Source organism: Alternaria alternata (assembly GCF_001642055.1).
Source record: "Alternaria alternata strain SRC1lrK2f unplaced genomic scaffold CC77scaffold_17, whole genome shotgun sequence".
Classification (NCBI taxonomy): domain Eukaryota; kingdom Fungi; phylum Ascomycota; class Dothideomycetes; order Pleosporales; family Pleosporaceae; genus Alternaria; species Alternaria alternata.
In genome coordinates this window covers 355,488-373,231 of record NW_017306206.1, presented here as the reverse complement: position 1 = coordinate 373,231, position 17,744 = coordinate 355,488, and the positions used below count along the sequence as shown (strand labels likewise).

At 52.5% G+C, this 17,744-nt stretch overlaps 7 protein-coding genes across 7 annotated transcripts; 3 read left to right on the top strand and 4 right to left on the bottom strand.

Moving 5' to 3' along the window:
* Positions 1-42: 42 nt before the first annotated feature.
* Positions 43-1,595, top strand: CC77DRAFT_941004 (hypothetical protein; the record flags this gene model as incomplete). Its single annotated transcript, XM_018534761.1, has 3 exons — positions 43-184; positions 235-382; positions 446-1,595. 3 exons carry the CDS (start codon positions 43-45, stop codon positions 1,593-1,595), a joined length of 1,440 nt encoding a protein of 479 aa, XP_018383282.1.
* A 1,128-nt stretch (positions 1,596-2,723) lies between these two features.
* On the bottom strand, positions 2,724-6,166 carry CC77DRAFT_994398 (hypothetical protein). Its single transcript, XM_018536444.1, has 2 exons — positions 4,618-6,166; positions 2,724-4,572 (listed from the first exon to the last, which is right to left on the bottom strand). The coding sequence occupies exons 1-2, from the start codon at positions 5,896-5,898 to the stop codon at positions 2,800-2,802; spliced, it is 3,054 nt and encodes a 1,017-aa protein (XP_018383281.1). The 5' UTR covers positions 5,899-6,166; the 3' UTR covers positions 2,724-2,799.
* Positions 6,167-6,412: 246 nt separating this feature from the next.
* CC77DRAFT_1011097 (hypothetical protein) lies at positions 6,413-7,997 on the top strand (the record flags this gene model as incomplete). The annotated part of the gene is made up of 2 exons (XM_018523685.1): positions 6,413-7,016; positions 7,066-7,997. The coding sequence occupies 2 exons, from the start codon at positions 6,413-6,415 to the stop codon at positions 7,995-7,997; spliced, it is 1,536 nt and encodes a 511-aa protein (XP_018383280.1).
* A 379-nt stretch (positions 7,998-8,376) lies between these two features.
* Positions 8,377-8,688, bottom strand: CC77DRAFT_1063849 (hypothetical protein; the record flags this gene model as incomplete). Its single annotated transcript, XM_018528669.1, has 2 exons — positions 8,377-8,584; positions 8,642-8,688. 2 exons carry the CDS (start codon positions 8,686-8,688, stop codon positions 8,377-8,379), a joined length of 255 nt encoding a protein of 84 aa, XP_018383279.1.
* A 687-nt stretch (positions 8,689-9,375) lies between these two features.
* Positions 9,376-12,877, top strand: CC77DRAFT_1022746 (hypothetical protein). Its single transcript, XM_018525530.1, has 3 exons — positions 9,376-10,179; positions 10,228-11,752; positions 11,805-12,877. The coding sequence occupies exons 1-3, from the start codon at positions 9,663-9,665 to the stop codon at positions 12,832-12,834; spliced, it is 3,072 nt and encodes a 1,023-aa protein (XP_018383278.1). The 5' UTR covers positions 9,376-9,662; the 3' UTR covers positions 12,835-12,877.
* A 109-nt stretch (positions 12,878-12,986) lies between these two features.
* CC77DRAFT_239203 (hypothetical protein) lies at positions 12,987-14,656 on the bottom strand. Its single transcript, XM_018530807.1, has 4 exons — positions 13,905-14,656; positions 13,709-13,813; positions 13,545-13,631; positions 12,987-13,451 (listed from the first exon to the last, which is right to left on the bottom strand). The coding sequence occupies exons 1-4, from the start codon at positions 14,213-14,215 to the stop codon at positions 13,139-13,141; spliced, it is 816 nt and encodes a 271-aa protein (XP_018383277.1). The 5' UTR covers positions 14,216-14,656; the 3' UTR covers positions 12,987-13,138.
* Positions 14,657-15,606: 950 nt separating this feature from the next.
* CC77DRAFT_239201 (carotenoid ester lipase-like protein precursor) lies at positions 15,607-17,698 on the bottom strand. Its single transcript, XM_018530806.1, has 2 exons — positions 16,061-17,698; positions 15,607-16,009 (listed from the first exon to the last, which is right to left on the bottom strand). The coding sequence occupies exons 1-2, from the start codon at positions 17,607-17,609 to the stop codon at positions 15,858-15,860; spliced, it is 1,701 nt and encodes a 566-aa protein (XP_018383276.1). The 5' UTR covers positions 17,610-17,698; the 3' UTR covers positions 15,607-15,857.
* Positions 17,699-17,744: the final 46 nt, after the last annotated feature.

The following is a 17,744-nucleotide window of genomic DNA, read 5'->3' as shown; positions in this document are numbered from 1 at the left end:
AGTGCCTCTCTAAAGAGCACTACTAACGGTCTCGTCGGCAAGATGACGCTCGCAAACAAGGGCGTAGAGCCAACTCACCGTGACAGCTTCTCCGACCTTGCAAGCATGATGAGGGCTAAGAAGGTGTATACACCGATTTCGACGCCTGCGCCACCTCCGCAGCCGCTCACTGTCGCGCCCAATGGTAGGTGCTTCAACGGCGTATCGTTCTGACCTTTAGCTAAAGCCATACAGGCCCTCGTTTCGCCAGTCGTGTCCAGTCTGGCTCCAGCATTTTTTCTCCGCTGGCAAGGTCGTTTCAGCCTACCGAATCCGTCGCTGCATTCCTCCAGGAACAAGAGCTCGCGGCACCACCACTTGTCGCCTCCGAGCCGATCTTGGAGTACCGTCCAGAGAACATGAGACTCTTCGAAACTATGGCCGAGGCAATCATCAGCTACAAAAGCGACGACGATAGCGAATGCGATCATCATCGTCGTAGGCGTTCACCATCACCACTGTGCAAGCAGCCGCTCCTCATCTCAGGCCTTGAGCTACCGGCAGGTGTAGGACCCACCCATCCACCCACCCCCACTGAATCGCTCCAGTACTCACCATCAGGCTTCCGATTCGATCAAGAAGCCGTTGTACGGGTGACCAAGCAGAACTGGGAGTCCTTGGGCAAAGAGCTCAACACGATCAAGAAGCAGAAGCTGGAGCTAGAGAGTCAACTTTCGACCCTCGAAACAAACAACGCAGTCCTTCGAGACGTTGATCACGACATCAGCGTGCGGCTCGGCAAACTCAAATACCAGAACGAAGCTAACAAAGCTCAGAAGGCAGCAATGGGTCGATCTTTGTCTGAGAAAGAGATCAAGATCAAGACACAACAGCTTGAGATTGACGAGTTAAAAGGACATATTAAGACGACAGAGAACGCTCTTTCCGCAAAAGACCACGAGCTGGAAAACCTCAGGCAGAAGATGAAAGAGAGTGAACGTACCATCGACCGGGTGACTCGCGAACGGGACGAGGCATCCCGCGCTTGGACGAACTCCGTTGATCACCTCAACCGAGCCCGCAACCTAGCCGACACCCTGGCTCAGCGAGAGAAGCTCATAACCGATCTACGCCACCAGATCGTGGCTGAACAGCTCAAGGTCGCTGGGTTAGAAGATGATCTTGAGGCCGCCCAGGAGAAGAGCAATCAAGCTGATATCGATGATGTCAAGAGCAAGCTTATGGAGAAGACCAGTACTTGCGATCGCCAGCGCAACCAGCTCAAAATGATTGAGGCGCAACTCAGCCAGAGCCAGAGCCGTTTGATGAAAATCACTAACCATGGCGAGTCTCTCTGTGGCGCTGCACACGTAGTCAAACCTTCTGGGACCAGCAAACTTCCCAAGTTAGTGATCTCGTGCGTTGAGTGTTACAACAAGAATCTGCCGTGCGACAACGGTGCCAGGTGCCGCAACTGCGTCGAGAACAACACTCAGTGCGCACGCTGGAGGTGCTCTCTGAAGCACAAGTACGGCGAATGCCCTCTCACACCCTGCCCTCTTTCACACGATTCCCAAGGCTGGCTCGTCCTGCGAACAGAGCGTCCCGAGTGGTAAGGGGCTTGAGCTGCTGGCGAACTAATTGGACGAAGTATCGTCGAGGCCACTCATAAATATTCTTCTGGCGCTAGGGCTGGGTTTCTAGGTAAATATGAGTCAGGAGTTTCATGGTCATGAGCAACTGAGTGCTGGCAGTGATCAGGTTAAATAACATGTGAAAGTAGTTCATCCATATGAGACCGTAGGATAGGACCAAGTTTACGAACTCTTGGGTTTCACATAAAGTGAGATAATATACTCACAATATCATGATTGGCGTTCTTGCCATTTAATCATGCGTATCTCATGATACGAGCGTGCTGTTCATCGTCTCAGTTACAGCATGTACTTTCATCTGACTTGCTACACCTGTTCCTCTTGTGACGTGAAGTATCCCTCTTTTCTCTTTACTTCATCTAGGGCGTTCACCTCAAACTTGATCCAGCCTGTCCCGACAGTCGCTTCCGTACTCCCAGACTAGTTGTATGGGTGTCTTAGATTCATTTCCCTACCACCGAAATGGTGATCACTAGTTTCGTGTTGAGAAGGGAATTATAGTCCATCTGAAGGCTGCTGACCCTTATCGTCCAGATGGAAGCGTGGCCAGTCAGACTGAGTACTCGTGCAGATTGCGCTGAGATTAGTGGGGTTTCTACTAGTGAATGGTCGTAAGTATGCTGATATATGCCTGCTGATGGTTTAGAGATTCGTCAGTGAGCCGTAGGGCATGTTGGTAAGCATATTGTCTAAGACGGTACGAATGTGCGTGCGTTGAACGAACAATCGTTGGGGCTAGTAATCTCAGGCCTTAGTGGTATAGGCTTCTCCAGCTACATGGTCATTGAGATAAGCTCTGGTCGAATGAAACATTGCAACGATAGACCACACGGTCGGAATAGAGATGAAACCCAAGGCTATACTATAAATAGAAGAGGTAGGGAATGGGTCGTAAAGATCAATAGATTTTGCATCAGCTTGTTGTATGCATGCAGGAACTGGGCGCAGAAGATGTGTAGGTGAAAGTTTCAGTATGATTACTATAATACAAAGGCTCGTTGACAGCCTGTTTTCATTACCACGCACGACAATTCCCAGCTCTGCTCACCGCAAAGCAAAATAAACAAACAAACAAACAATCAATCAATCAATCAAGCACGTATATACTATCATCACTCTCATCGCCTGCTCCAACAGCCTGTTTATTACGAGGAGACAGCCGTTTCTAACGACTTCCTCTCCTTTCTGGCGTAGGCCCAGGTACCATGACTTTGAAAGGCATCTCCCGACCCGCAGCACCTCCCGCGCTCACCGGCGCATACGGACTGAAGTGCTGCCCTTGTGGCTGTTGAGGTTGTTGCTGAGATGGAGCAGGTGCCAGCACCTGCTGTCCATTCTGCACTGTAGCAGTACTTCTCGGTAAGGACTGACCACTGCTCTTTGGCCTTCCACCTGCTGGACTTTGAGGTCCGTACGGGCTAGGGTATGTGGGCATGCCCATGGGTGCGGGAGCAAGCTGACGGGGGCCAGCTCCAAATGGTCCACCCGCGGAGCTCGGAGGCTGAGTAAGGGGAATACCTGAATGAGGATGGGGCGGATGGTGGGCATATGGACTCGGGAAAGAGCCGGTTGGTAACGCCGCAAGTGGCGAGTATTGCATCATCATGTGGTGCGGTGGTGGTGGGGGTGGCCCGCTGACATACATGTAATGACCCGGTGGGCCAGGAGGACCTTGAGTGTACTGAAGGTATGCTTCTGGAGGGGCGTGATGAGGGCTGTGTTGTGGAGGAGCATGTTGAGGATGGTGGATTGGAGATGCTTGTTGCGACTCTGAAGCCTGTGGTTGGGGCGTCGCGCCAGTTGCCGAGCCTCCAGACTGCCGCGCACCCCTCCGGTTTGATGAATTCGAGCGCGAGGGAGTGGGCTTTGCAGGCTTTCCATCTTTTTCGTCTTGCTCACGCTTCTTCGCCTTGCGTTCAGCCCACCACATCGTCATAGACTGGCTTCGCTTCTCACTCTTCACACGCGGTTTTCGTCTCGAGCCTGAAGTCGGGGATGACTCGTCGACATAGTTATTCGTGTATTGGCTCAGCGGTGCAGTGAGCATATATGCGTCAGGCGTACTAGACTCACTTGGATGCACAAGCGGCACTTCTTGAGGTGGCGCGGTGTGCTGTGATGTGCCTTGGAAAACCGTCTCAGCAGAGTTCGGTGCCATCAAGGGTATGCCATCCGGGAAAGGCTGGGCATCAATGGTAAACTGACCTTGACCTTCACTCATTGAGTTCAGTGCGGGTGGCGGAGCGTTCGGACCATGTGCTGAAGGAACCGGGGTTCCGGATTCGCTCGTCTTCTTTCGTGGACCCTTTTTCACCCCATAGTCGCTACGCCGAGCTACATTCTTACTACCAGCTGGACGTCCGCGCTTGGGGTTTGCGTCGGAGTATTCGTCGACATCCATTGCTGAGGACTCCTCATCTCCGGAACTGCCAATAACCGACTCTTCCCGCATCTCTTGGATGCGTTGATGGAGTAAATTACTAGCCGTTGTTCGTGCTCGCTTCGTGCCTCTTCCTTCTGGTTCCGGTGTCTCTGAGGTCGGTTTTGCAAATCGGCTAACCCCCTTCTTGCGTGCACCGCCCCATCCGTTGTGTTTCTTGGGGGTATTGGCTCCAGTCCCGGTATCAGTGCCATCGAACTTGCGGGTGGCCCTTCGTTGCCGCTTTGATGGCCGACCTTCTTCGTCTTCTTCGCCTTCGTCTTCGCTAGGAGCTGCTGATTCTAGCATGTCACGTGTGCGACGTGTACGTAGCTCTCTCCGGCCACCCTTCTCTGCACCTGGTCGCTGTGCCCAAGGATCCTGGCAGCCTGGAGGCTTCTTCGGGTCGTAGACATAGCCATATAGATCAGCCTCCTTCATATCTTCGAAGATCTCCGGGGCCAGAGGAATACGCCCACCATTACAGGCTTTCTTGGCTGGGTGCATGTGAGGTGCGGTCTGGAACTATTAGTGGGTGAGAGTAGAGGAATGGCAGTGACTTACTCTTGCATCTAACATGAGGTATTCATCTTGCCACGCTTTGAGAATCTGTTGCGCATTTTGCGTCAGTGCATAGAGATTCTCAGTACTTCGTTGCGCCGCCGGAAACTTCGTCAGAGCTGCAATAGCAGCTTGTACATCAGCCATCGGCTTGAAGCGCTTCTGCAAGAGGTAGTCTGCTCTATCTTCGCACTCAGCCTCGATTGGAGAAGGTGCATCTTCAACAAAAGGATCGGGCAGATCCGACTCAGAGAGGACGTCCTCTTCAGGATCCAGCAGTTTTGGAACCGCAGACTCTGCAGGTGTTGAAGCGGATTCCCGTGGCGTCTGCGAAGCCGAGTCCGGCAGAGCAATCTTGGGAACCGCAAGTTTGCCCGATCTCTTGGACGTAGGCTCGGATCTGGACTCAGGCGCTGGGGCAGATGTGTGGGCATCGTCGTCGAAAGAGTCCTGGCCAGGTGGCGCAGAACCTTGTGGCGTCCTTGATGGTTTATGTATGACGTCTATGCGATCAAACTCAGCCTCGCTATCGTCATCTTCAATTGCTTCTTCGTTTTCATCCTCGGAACTTTGCGCAGAGTGAAGGTTGTGTAGTCGCATGGTTGGCTTGGCATTGCCGTTGGGTGTGCTCTGATTGGACGGTTGATCATCATCATCTTCTGTAAATGGAAAAATGGCAGCAGCATTACGAGCAGCTTTTGAGGCGGATGCGGTCGCTTTCGTGATTCCTCCTCTTCCACCCCTTCCACCCCGGCTACCTCTGCCGCCGCGACTGCCTCGGCCGCGTCCACCACGTGAGCCTCGACCACCGCGTCCACGGCCGCCTCTTGGCGCTGGCTGAGGTGCAACAGGCACTTCAACTTCACTTTCTTCCGCACTCTCTTCTTCAGAGTCAGATTCGTCTTCTGGGCTAAGCGATCGCTCCATCAGAGATCCCACGAGCGATTTGCGCTCTTTGGGAAGTTTTCCGTGATGCTTCTTGAGACCATCGAAGAACTCGGGAGAGAGGCCGAAGACCATAAATAATGGATGCTCGTACGAGGCATAAATTTCAGGTGCAGCTTCGAAGGAGTTGCCAGAAATGTTGGAGGCAGAACGAGTGGTTTTTCTGGTAATGGTTGGACTCAGCTTGGTAGGACTGAACCTTGGTGCAACCGTGTCTGGCGCATCTGATTCTGATGGGGCTTGTTTTGCTCCTCGCCCACGAGTCCGGGAAGGCGTGTCATCTTGGTAGGAATTGCGACGTGGAGCTGCGCGCGTAGCCGCACCCCTTGGACGTGGCATCAGGATGATAGTGTGGACCAATGCGAGTAATGAATGTTGTGTTGAGTTTTGGTGTGTACCTGGCGAGGCAATGTCTCCATGTAGGGGCCCAGGGAGGCGTAGCGCGAATCGCAAGCCTTCAGGGTGACAAAAGCTGCAGGCAAAGAAGATGAACGAAACGTTGCGCCCCAGCAATGAATGTGCGCAAACACGGGCAAGCAGTTGATAGAGAGTATCAAGAAAAGGAAATGTCAAATGGAATAGTCAGTGAATCGGCGTGTGATGATCTTTGTCTCGGGGCGTGGCTGCTTCAGCAAAAGCGAGCCGAACCATGATACGCTTGGCGCATGCTCGGGCGGCCAATGACCGCGAGACGCTAAATTGACTGGCATCTAGCTGTGAGATGGTCCAAACAATGCGGCCATGACTTGGATATTGTAGTGATATCCGCTCAATAGACGCATCTCCACCTTCTGGGTAACTTGCCATTGGGGCGACTATTATTCAGGACGCATCTCCCCAGTTCTCAGCCATCATGCCACCAAAAACCGCCGACGAGGAGCTCGCCGAGCTGGAGATGTTGGCTGAGGCTCCCGTACCCCCGCCGAAGCATACTAAAGGGTCTCGCGCGCCACGACAGAAGATCCAGAAGCAGGAAGATGATGACGCACTAAAGGACCTCGAGGAGTTGGAGCAGCTTGGAAAGTCTCAACCAGCAGCCCCACGCCAAGTCAGTCGACCAAACACACCCAAAGTGTCATCGTCGTCGACTACATCTAGCACCCGCCGCGCCCCAGGCGTGGCCACTCCCTCTTCTGCTGGCTCAGCACGCACGAGCGAGGATAACAAGCCTGCGCCGCCGAGGAAGTCAGGCGAGAGTACTCGTTCCTTCCACCAGAGCTTTGCGCCAACCGAAGAGGAGCCTGCCAAACCTCGTGCACCCGAGCCTCGTGAGGAGAAGCAGTCAGGGGGTTCATGGTGGGGAGGCGGATGGGGAGGACTCGTATCCACAGCCACTGCAGCTGCTGAAACTGCAAGGAAGCAAGCAGAAGCCGCTTACCAGGAAATCCAGAAGAACCAAGAGGCTCAACGATGGGCAGAGCAAGTACGAGGGAACGTAGGGGCCCTCCGTGGCATTGGTACAACTCCATTTCATCCTGTGTGACGTATCAATCTAACAACACGTAGGCGGCGAACTTGGCAAGCGTGCCGTACCTACTTTCACCAACCTGTTGAATACCCTCGCGCCGCCCATCTCACAACATGAACGCCTCCAGATCCATATTACACACGATCTTATCGGATATCCCTCGCTCGACCCCCTCATCTACCAGACCTTTGCCCAAGTTATGGCACAAGTAGAAGGCGGCGACCTCATGGTCATTCAGCGAGGCTCAGAGTCAACACAGCGTGGATCGTTGGAAGGCTACCGAGGCGGTGGTGGAGGCTGGAACGACGGACCATGGTGGCGACACACAGACAAACGCGATCTTTCAGTAGTCAAAGGGCTTGTAGAGGGCACCAAGCTCGCAAGAGTCAGCGCCGAGTCATACGCGAATGAATTCTTCGGTGCAAGGGGAGGTGTAGAAGAAGCTGCCAAACAAGCTACAGAAGTCCTAAGTGAGACAAACCCAGTACGGAGTAGCGACATTTTCATCGCAATTCAAGCCGTCAGCTATCCCGCACAAGACGACCTCTTCGCCACATCGTCGTCGGAAGAGAAGTCGGAAGTTCAAGAGCCAAAGGATGACGAGGAAGAGGTAGCGTTTGCAGTTTATCTCCATGATCCAATTCATGGTATCTCATTCAAGTCTGTCAGCCAGTCTTTCCCGTCAAAATGGGTGGACTGGCTAGATGCGCCTGCCAACACCGAGGCGGCAGGCGAGGAACAGCAACTACCACAAGAGATCTACGAGATTATCGAAAGCGGCGGTGTGGATCCAAGAGAATGGGTTAGTGAGTGGATGGAAGAGACAATCAACTTGAGTGTAGGCATCGTCGCACAGCGCTATGTTGCAAGGCGGATGGGAGTTGGAGAGGGAGGACTAGGCAGAGGAAAGGCTAGGGAAGCAGTCGTCGATGCTGGAGGCGGCGAAGCTGCACGAGCGGGTATCATTTGAGAACACGACGACGAGATTACGGTTCCTTTCATTTCTCTGGTGACGGCAAGGCGCTAGGTATGCTACTTGGAGACTCACAGGATTGAGCTCAGCATTTGCCCTACGAATAGACGACTTTGTTCGCCATATGCTTGCTCCAACTCCCACATTATGTCCAAGTGTACCTTGTGCCGTCGGTTTTCGCAGGTAGCCACTTGGGGCCTGTCTTGGGTTACACGATAGCATCACACCAGGCTCGTGGTTCTATACTGCTGACCACGCTTATCGCATGCAAAGTCCCTTATACGTCCGAGTCCTGCTGTTTATGCTGAGCTTTTGGATCTGCACGGCGACAAGTCTCTGCGCCTCGCCAAATACTTGGTGGTGCCATGGCGACTTTTCAACCAGACTTCTTCTTGTCACCGCCTTCCTTCTTGTCCTTCTTTCCCCCCTTGAGCATTTCCAGATGTCCGGCCTTTTGCGCGAGGAGCTTCTCGGTCTGTCCTATCAGCCCAGAGCTGCTCTTGTGCACAATCTTGTTTTGCTTTATTATCGCGGCATTTTTGGGCTTGATGACACGGGCGCCGCGTTGGACTCGCTGGGTTGGTCTGGAAGCATGTTGTCAGCAGGAGCGCGTGGGAGGTCGAGCGCGGAGCTAGACTTACTTCTTCGGAGCAGCGGCCTTGGATTTCTTGACGGCACCTTGAGCCATTGCGGAGGTCAGGTTGTGAGGCGTGGGGCAGAGAGGCGGGCGGAGGCTTGCGCAAAGTCTATTCTTGTCGAATCGGATCGGAACAGAGCTTGTTCGGGTGATTGAAATCCGAAGACTAATCACAGCGATAGTACGAGCCGCGAGATCTCCACTAGGACTTGGTTGCAGTGTAGGGCGAAGACGGCTGCTTTGGATAATTGAAAGTCGCGCTTTCCAACATTTTTCGCGATCCTTGGCGTTGCCGCTGCGCTAGCTAACATGGGCATGGTCCTTTGCGGGGGAGTGCATTTAGCCTTTTCACCCAACGTGGGGAGACTCTCCTTGAGGCCGAGGACCCGTTTTCCAAGCCTCCGCCTTCGCCCTTGGTGCAAATCTCCGCTCCTGGAAGAGCTTCAGGCCTTGACATGCTGGTGACGGCGTCGGGCGACGACGAGGCTACACGGAACAATTTCGCCGTGGTCTCAGCATCATAGACATGACATCCGCATGTCTGGATTCCCGTCGACCATCGCTCAATCACGCATCTCCACCTATACTGAATTTCCATGTGTTCTGCAAGGATGCGGATATTTGCATGCTGCACGTGTACCCAGACTTGCCGCCAAGACACATTAAATGCCCTTCTAGAAGTCTTGCAGCTAGAACGCGACTGGCTGCTGTACGTCACCTCAATTTAGCCATGCAGAACAACCGGTCCCGGCTGGGGTAAACGACTAGGGTTTGTCATATCGGGCCGTCGTTGGCCAGCACTGCATGCGTACCTGGATTTGCAGTTGCTAGGTACTTGACGGGTAGGTGATATACGATATGCACGATTACTAGTTGATTAAAGGAATAGGTTGGTGGAGAATCTTGGTTATGGGGGCAAGGGCCTCTACCACGAGGCGATGGTCTGGGGAAGCATTCAAAAGCAGGGTATCTCCGCGAGCCTTCTGGCATTGTTCAGGACGTTGCTCAACTACTGACCAAGCATCATGGAGCTCCTCTCTCGCACCGTGGTCGGCGCTCTTTCGCTCTCGGTCGCCTTTGCTGGATCTGCTTCCGCTGTTGAAGCCTTCCGCAAGCCCACTGTTACAACCTCAACCGGCAATGGAACTCTTCTTGCCTCTCGTGGCTCACCAGTCAGTATCCATGCTGATGCTGCGGATTGGCCTGGTGTTTTACGCGCCGCTCACGACCTTGCTATCGACTTCGGACGTGTTACCGGTACCAATGGAACACTCACAGCTTCTGGAACGGCAACAGCCAATGCTTCGATGATCTTCAATGTCACTGGCATCAGCGATGATTGGAGCGTTAGCGGTAGTACTGCTTCTAGTGCTACCGGAGGAACTATCATTGTGGGTACCATTGGTAACTCAAGTCTGATCGATGACTTGATATCAAGCGGACAGCTTGATGTTAGCGGGGTTGAAGGTCAATGGGAATCCTATGTTAGCACTGTGGTACATGGTGTTGGAAATATGACTGGTGACGCGCTCGTCATTGCTGGTGTGTATAACATGGCCATCATAGTTGCCGAATGCTAACTCTTCGTAGGCAGCGATCGCCGTGGTGCCATCTATGGTATCTACGATGTATCCGAGCAGATCGGTGTCTCTCCATGGCATTGGTTCGCTGATGTACCCGCGAAGAAACACGATTCTATCTACCTGCTTCAAACGACAAAAGTCCAGAAGACACCATCCGTGAAGTACCGAGGATTCTTCATCAACGACGAAGCACCAGCCCTGACCGGTTGGGCAAATGACCGGTATCCTTTGTCTCCATATGGCGCACCTTTTGGAGCACAATTCTACTCCAAGGTTTTCGAACTGCTGCTCAGATCCAAGGCCAACTACCTCTGGCCGGCTATGTGGAACGGCATGTTCAACGTGGACGATGCACGCAACCAGCCGCTGGCTGATGAGTATGGTATCGTGATGGGAACGTCGCATACCGAGCCCATGGTCCGCGCCACTCAGGAATGGAGCAAAGTCGCCAAGGGTGCTGAATCTGGCTGGTCTTGGGCTACCAACAACGCCACTCTTTACGACTACTTCTACGAGGGTGCCGAGCGCGCTGCGCCATATGAGAATGTCGTCACAGTAGGCATGCGCGGATATCACGACACAGCAATGTCCGCCGATGTTCAAACCTCGGTCCTTGAGGCTGTTGTTGATGCTCAGCAAGACATTCTCAACAAAATCCATGGAAATGCGTCTGAAGTACCCCAGATGTGGTGCTTGTACAAGGAAGTTCAGGATTACTTTGAAGCTGGAATGCAGGTTCCCGACTGGGTCACCCTCCTCTGGACCGAAGACAACTGGCAAAACATTCGCCGTCTCCCAGTCGGCGACGAGAAGAAGCGATCTGGTGGTGCTGGTGTCTACTATCACTTTGATTACGTCGGTGACTCTCGTAACTTCAAGTGGCAGGATACCATCCAACTTCAGAAAACATATGAGCAGATGAAGTTGGCCAAGGACCGCGAGGCTGACCGTATCTGGATCGTCAATGTTGGTGACATCAAGCCTGCTGAGATCGCCATCAGCCATTGGTTCGATATCGCTTACGACATGGACTCTTACGACGAGTCGTCTGTGCCTGAGTGGCTTGCTGGATTCGCTGCCCGCAACTTCGGCGAAGAACATGCTGAGACCATCGCAGAAATCATGGATGAGTATGGTTTCCTCGCCAACATGCGCAAGTTTGAATGGGTCGAGCCCTCTTCCTTTAGTGTACTCAACTACGAGGAAGCTGATCACATTCTTGCGCGGTGGGAGGCTCTCGCAGACCGAGCCAACGAAGTTAACGCTGCACTTTCTCCCGAGCAACAACCCGCTTTCTACGAGATCATCCTCCATCGCGTGCTTGCTGGTGGCAATCATGTCGATGTACAGGTTTCCGGCGCCAGGAATATCATTTACGCGCAAATGGGTCGCAATAGCGCGAACAGATGGATGCAGCGTGTGATTGATGGCATGAACAAGGACCACAACCTTACGAGGCTCTACCACACTCAGCTCAATGGCAAGTGGGACCACATGATGGACCAAACTCATTTGGGCTACCAAGGATACTGGTAAGTTTCGGTACATTTTCTGTCAGTTGTTCTTATACTGATATCATAACAGGCAACAACCTATGCGCCAATCTACTCCTGACCTTCGTTGGGTACAAACTCAGGAGCGTTCGCTAGCAGGCGATATGGGTGTCTCGGTCGAAGGTTCCAACGCTACCATTCCTGGTGATGACATGTGGCACGGCAATGGTGCATCCTCTTTGACTCTTCCAGCTATGACTCCCTTCACCCCGAAGCGATGGGTTGAGATCTCTCACCGTGGTACTGGACCATTCTCGTGGAACATCAGCGCCGATCCTTTCGTCACGCTCTCTCAAGTCAAAGGAATCATGCAGCCCAACGACGAGGACATCCGCATTTACGTTGACGTTGATTGGAGCAAGGTTGAAGACGGCTTCGGTGCTCAAAGCAAGCTGAACTTCTCCAGCTCGACCGACTACGGTACTCAGGGTGGCAACCCACAAGTCATGGTCATGGTCAACAAGACCTCCATTCCAGAAGACTTCAACGCTGGCTTCGTCGAGTCAGCTGGCCAGCTCGCCTTCGAAGCAGAACACTACACGCGCACTACCCCTGGTTCATCCGACCATTCTTACCAGGTTCTGCCCAAGTACGGACGCACCCTTTCTGGTGTGAAGCTCACAGACAACCTCGCCGAAGGCCTAGACTCCTCCAGTGCTCCTAGTCTAGAGTATGACTTCGTCACCTTCACTCCTACAACATCCGCCAAGGGACTCAATGTCACTCTTATTCTTACACCTACCCACAACATCAACCCTAAGGTACCCCTTGCCTACATCGCACAAGTCGACAACAAGACGGAGGCGCGTCGCGAATTCGTCATTGACCAGCCTCAGCCCAACTTCCCTGTTGGCTGGGGCAAGGCTGTTGCGGACAGTGCGTGGTATAACACTACCAACCATGGCGAGCTTGCTCCAGGGAAACACACTTTGAAGCTTTGGTTAGTCGAGGCCAACGTTATCCTGCAGAAGGTCGTGTTAGATCTGGGTGGAGTTGTATACAGCCACAACGGTCCACCTGAGAGCTATCGTGTTGGTAGTGGTAACGCAACCATGCATTAGGTATTGAAGATGGTAGGGGCTGACCTATGATAGAAGATTTGAGTAATGTAATGTATTCATTCGCAAAAGTAGTCTTCGCGCTGTGAAAAAGTAACCAAGGTTACTGCTCAAAGAGATCCACCCATCATGCGATGATTAAGAGGTGAAATTCCGATGTAAATGCGTCGCTATGCTACATTCCCGGAAAAAAGCAACCCTGAACGCCCCCAAGCCATGCCCTTGTCTACCGGGTGTTGTCAATCTGCCTCCATCTTGCATGCAACTTCTTATTCTGTGATCCAAAAAAAAATTGTTGTCTGAACATTTATGCAATACCAGCACCACCTGCACCTCCAGCCGTTCCGCCCTGCGCACCTCCGGCGCCACTGCTAGCTCCAGTCTTGCCAGCTTTCCGACGCATGCTCTTGCTGCGATGTGTGTAATAATTGTCTGGCTCCTTCATCTCTTCCTTATCTAGACGCTCTTGGCTTGGCTGAAGCTTCCCGTTCGAGGCTTGCTCTTTGACTTTGCTGACTTTGGAGCCCATCGTAGGGGGTGTGTGTGTTGTAGCAGGATAAGTGGGTGGCGCGGAGGCTGGTGGGGACGAACTGAATGTTTCGTCGCGTAGGATGATTACACTGGATTTGGGTTAATGTTTATGCTGCGTGACGATCGTGCCTGGACGTTCGCGACATGTCGCATGCATGCTTTAGGATGGGTTGGATACTTACGGCGGTGCTGGATGCGGTTCGGGCTCGGGTTTGTCGGGTGGGCACGAAGTTTCGGTAGCTTCAAGCTCGTCTGGTGAGGCTTCTGGTCTATAGAGTAGAGAGTCAGAAGTTGAAAGACAGAAGAGAACCAATAATAGATGTTTCTAGCAAGGATGCATACGTACGACAGGGATGACGTAGGTGGTTGCGGCTGGACTTGCTGATCGGCAGGGTCTGGTACCTGGAAGTGGGGCGCTTGTGCTTTGCCAGATTGGGAAAGGATGATGATTCTGGGTGGAATTGGTTAATGAAACGGCCAAAACGTTGGTATGACTCGTTCGATGGTGAATGAGCGCTGATACGGAAGGATACAATACGTACGGTGGTGCTGCCGGCGGTTCTGGGTCTGGAGGACCATATTGACGAGCGTCGTTTCTGGAGCCTGATCTTGTGGAGTTTGTGCGTATCTCTCTTCGATGAGACATTTGACTTGAGCACTGGACGGACCGGACGGACTGCCAGAGTAGACTGTAGACTTCGCAAAGAAGAGCATGAGTGTTGAGGACAGACACAACATGAAGAGTTAAAGAAGAATGTAAATCGGCTAGAGAAGAATGCTCGATGTTGTTTATAGCGCTAGAATGGGGTCGGATAGAGGTCATGGTCAGAGCTGGTGAAACGGGGGTCTCCATGGCTTCGATAATGTATATGACCCAAAGGGTCTCCCATTCTGACTCTTATATATGATATGAGGCCTTCCATCTCAGCACGAGCTTTGTGCTTTCCCAGCTATCGACCACCGACTCACGACCGAAGTCACTGCCTTCCCAGCAGCACTGTACTCTTTCGATTTGGCCCCATGATCCTTTCCAGTTCTTCAGCAGCGAGTAGGATTTGTCGTTTGCAAGTTGAAGACGCGCTAGAGCCACGCTGTAAGTTCGGCCAGAACGTGTAGTTCGGATGAAGGGCTATGTTTGGTGGCCGTGACCCGCTCGACGTAGTGTACAAGAATATTCATTGGAGCAACGCGTTCTTTTAGTCAGAGGGAAGCCTGATGAGGCTCAATTAAGCTTTCTCGCATGTCTCTGAGTAGTGACCCATTTCGGTATCTAGGTGCGAGGCAGCATCGCAGGCAACACGGGAAATTGAACTGGGTGTATTAGGCGAGCCATTTCCTACTGTCGGCTTCGATCTTGCTCCTTAGCTTCAACCAAGCGGATCGCATCGTGAGCAATGCCGTAGGTAAGTGGCTGTGCGTGGGGAACTGGCATGGTGTAGTTTGGCTTGCACGGTTAGAACTTCCGTTCGTGGGACGCCTCGTAGGGCCGAGAAGGAGGCTTACTATAGGTTGCCACCATGGCGGTGTTGGCCATAATAAGGCCCTCGATCATCTGCGACGAAACTTGAGAGAAAGAGGAAATTGCGACAGTAGCGATGAAATTAGGAAGGGAGACGTTTGGCTGTTCGCGACTGCAGCATGGCGCATGGATGACCCCCGCTTGAGATTCGCTACACGCGGCTTGTACCTGCCGACCTGTCCTTACCGCTGCCTTGCGCCAACACCGTTACTGCTCGTAACCATCGCTCTTCTAGTCTTCCTTCTTAGATAGTTGCGCTTTTCGTCGCGGCACGCGATGACGCATCGTTCCCATCGCCCACGCTCCTCCACCGCGGCCGGCTCCTATGGCCATCTGCTGGGAGCACCAAAGCCCAGGTCGCTCAGAGATCGGCGGCTTATCTCAGCCATAAATAGAGAGCCTTCGCGAAGCTCTGGCATTGGTCCTGGCATCATACTCGTATCCCAATCATGTCTGCCTCGCCCTAACGGCTAAGGTGGAAGGCCTTTGGGGGCCAATGGCAGTGCAGCAGAGCCGAATTTCAGGAGCGCCACCAAGAATTTAAAGGCTTCGTCTGTGCTACTGCTTATATAACACCTAGCTAAATGACTGGAACTAGATAACTGGTTCCAAACCCAGCAAGCAAGCAACCTCTGAGGATTTCAGATTACCAACATAATGTTCAGCCAAGCTCCAATCCTCTCTCCGACCGGTGAAATCTCCGTCTTACTGAGCTCACACCGTCACTACTACACGTGCGCGTTCTGTCACGAGGATATCACGCTACATGCGCTTACTTCCAGGGTATGACGAAGTCGACGTGGGGTTTTCATGTAGCGGAGTGACAAAGACTCCGGACAAGCGCATATAGTAGGATACGTTGCAGGCATTGTGGATACAAGTAGGTGAACATGAACCCGCCTCATAAGATCGGTGGTCCACATCAACTCTCCACCGAAGATGAGACCAAGTCTATTAACCTGACAATCACCATCTGCTAAGCTTCAAAGCCTGCAGAAGCGCTGTTCAGGCGACTGATCGCACTAGCCCTCCAAGTATCATCTTCCAAACTTAGACCATGTTTTCTGAACACCATGTTTGTAGCGCTTCTGTTTGTGTATGCTGGCCAGATCAGACCGGAATCCAGTGCTGTTCCTCGTTAATACCAGTTTGTAGAATTACGAGCGTTAGTACACATACCAAAACGAGCATTTGGCGAGAGCTCGTTGACGAAGCTCAACCACATTAGGCTCATACGCTTACTTAGTTCCAGGTACTCGTCGCGTGACGTTGTGACGTTGGATGCAAGAAAGTTGAATTCATGTCCAACGCCATCAACGTTGAGAAATACAAAAGGAATATCCGCGAAATGAGCAGCACCTAAAGTCTCTGGCGAAACACCACTTGGCACCGTATCGAAACCGTAGCTGAAAGCGGGGATGCCGAATTTAGCCCACATCTTGGTACTAAAGCGCCTTGGGGCGATAAATAGTTGATCTCCTCTGAACAAGGCGGCTCTTCCGTAGGAAGTTCCATAATCCGATCGCGGGAATGGCAGTACACTACCGAGCGAAGACTGAACCTCTTCTGGCGATAGTCCCTCGAGGTACTCAGTGGCTATAGCGTCAACAGATGTGTTAGCTACGCCTTGATTAAAGTATCTTGCGATTGCCGTTCGGAACTCGGTGGTGCTGTTTACTCTGAAGCCTTCGCTAATAGCGAACGAAGTTCCCTCGTTGGTGTTTGTACCAGAAAGTATAGGCCGCTGTATGAATCTCCCCTCTTCCAAAGCCACAAACGGATTTTCTGAGATCATGTCTCCGTCCTGAACAGGAAAGTATGACACGCCCTGGAAGGCGGCCTTTAGCGTTTCAACAGGAGCACCTCTCAAGCAGTCAAGCGTATCAGTTGAGCTGATACAGCCTGTCTGGTGGAGTACGTCATTGTAGAGGCTATCTTGTTGTTGCAAAGTTATAACTTGACCAATCGATGCCGGCCCACCGCTTTGGGCTATGCCTGCGCGGAAAAGGCCGTCGTCACGACCCCCATACGCGAGAAAGTGATATCCGACAGATAGTGCACCCGCAGATTCGCCTTGTATTGTGACTCGAGACGGATCACCGCCAAAAGCGGCGACATTATCCTGTATCCAACCGAGTGCTGCTCGTTGATCATGCAGTCCTAGGTTCATAACGCCGGACTTTTGTAGCGCGCTACCAGATAGGAAGCCAAAGCCAGAAAGTCGGTAGTTGATGGTGATGCCAATGATCGGCGCTCCAACGCCAACTGATTCTTGTACCAGAAAAGACATGTTGTATCTCTGATCCGCGCCGCTGCCCTCCTGAAAACCTCCACCATGGATGTAGACAAGGACAGGAAACTTGGAGATGCTATGAGCAGTGGCTGGCCGTACAATGTTGAGCGTTAAGCAGTCTTCGCTTTCTTCGTGCGAGTTTCTGGTCTGCGAGAACACGGGCAACGTAAGAGGCGAAGAATGGCACCATGGGCCAGTTTCGGTAGCATTCAGCTGCTTCCAAGGCTGATGAAGGGGCTCAGGACGCTTATATCTGAGATTCTCAATGGGCGGTTGGGCATACGGAATGCCTAAGAAGAAGTCCTGGCTGTATTGTGCATTTCTAACTCCAACCAGCGTGCCATTTGTTGTTTTGACAGTTGGTTGAAGAGCGGAAGCAGTTGTCAGACACGCCAAAAGATGTAGCAACAATAATCGGGCGTTGGTCTTGGCCATCTTCGACTGGTAGAGAAAGTGATTGATATGGGCCAAGAGAGGAATCGAGACAGAATAGAACGTATATTCACCCCGTGTATGCCGACGGCATCTCTACCATTGTTGTAGAAGCCGACGGCATCTTCAGATTCATCT

What these genes read in the sequence shown, in the direction of transcription:
- CC77DRAFT_994398 (XM_018536444.1), bottom strand. Translation starts at nt 5,898, where the DNA reads ATGCCACGTCCAAGGGGTGCGGCTACGCGCGCAGCTCCACGTCGCAAT. An exon ending in ACCTCATGTTAGATGCAAGA is followed by an intron (nt 4,573 to 4,617) that starts GTAAGTCACTGC and finishes TAATAGTTCCAG; the next exon opens with ACCGCACCTCACATGCACCC.
- CC77DRAFT_1022746 (XM_018525530.1), top strand. Translation starts at nt 9,663, where the DNA reads ATGGAGCTCCTCTCTCGCACCGTGGTCGGCGCTCTTTCGCTCTCGGTC. An exon ending in TGACGCGCTCGTCATTGCTG is followed by an intron (nt 10,180 to 10,227) that starts GTGTGTATAACA and finishes AACTCTTCGTAG; the next exon opens with GCAGCGATCGCCGTGGTGCC. An exon ending in TTGGGCTACCAAGGATACTG is followed by an intron (nt 11,753 to 11,804) that starts GTAAGTTTCGGT and finishes ATATCATAACAG; the next exon opens with GCAACAACCTATGCGCCAAT.
- CC77DRAFT_239203 (XM_018530807.1), bottom strand. Translation starts at nt 14,215, where the DNA reads ATGGAGACCCCCGTTTCACCAGCTCTGACCATGACCTCTATCCGACCC. An exon ending in GAACCGCCGGCAGCACCACC is followed by an intron (nt 13,814 to 13,904) that starts GTACGTATTGTA and finishes AATTCCACCCAG; the next exon opens with AATCATCATCCTTTCCCAAT. An exon ending in CCACCTACGTCATCCCTGTC is followed by an intron (nt 13,632 to 13,708) that starts GTACGTATGCAT and finishes TCTACTCTATAG; the next exon opens with ACCAGAAGCCTCACCAGACG.
- CC77DRAFT_239201 (XM_018530806.1), bottom strand. Translation starts at nt 17,609, where the DNA reads ATGGCCAAGACCAACGCCCGATTATTGTTGCTACATCTTTTGGCGTGT. An exon ending in CTCGCCAAATGCTCGTTTTG is followed by an intron (nt 16,010 to 16,060) that starts GTATGTGTACTA and finishes AACGAGGAACAG; the next exon opens with CACTGGATTCCGGTCTGATC.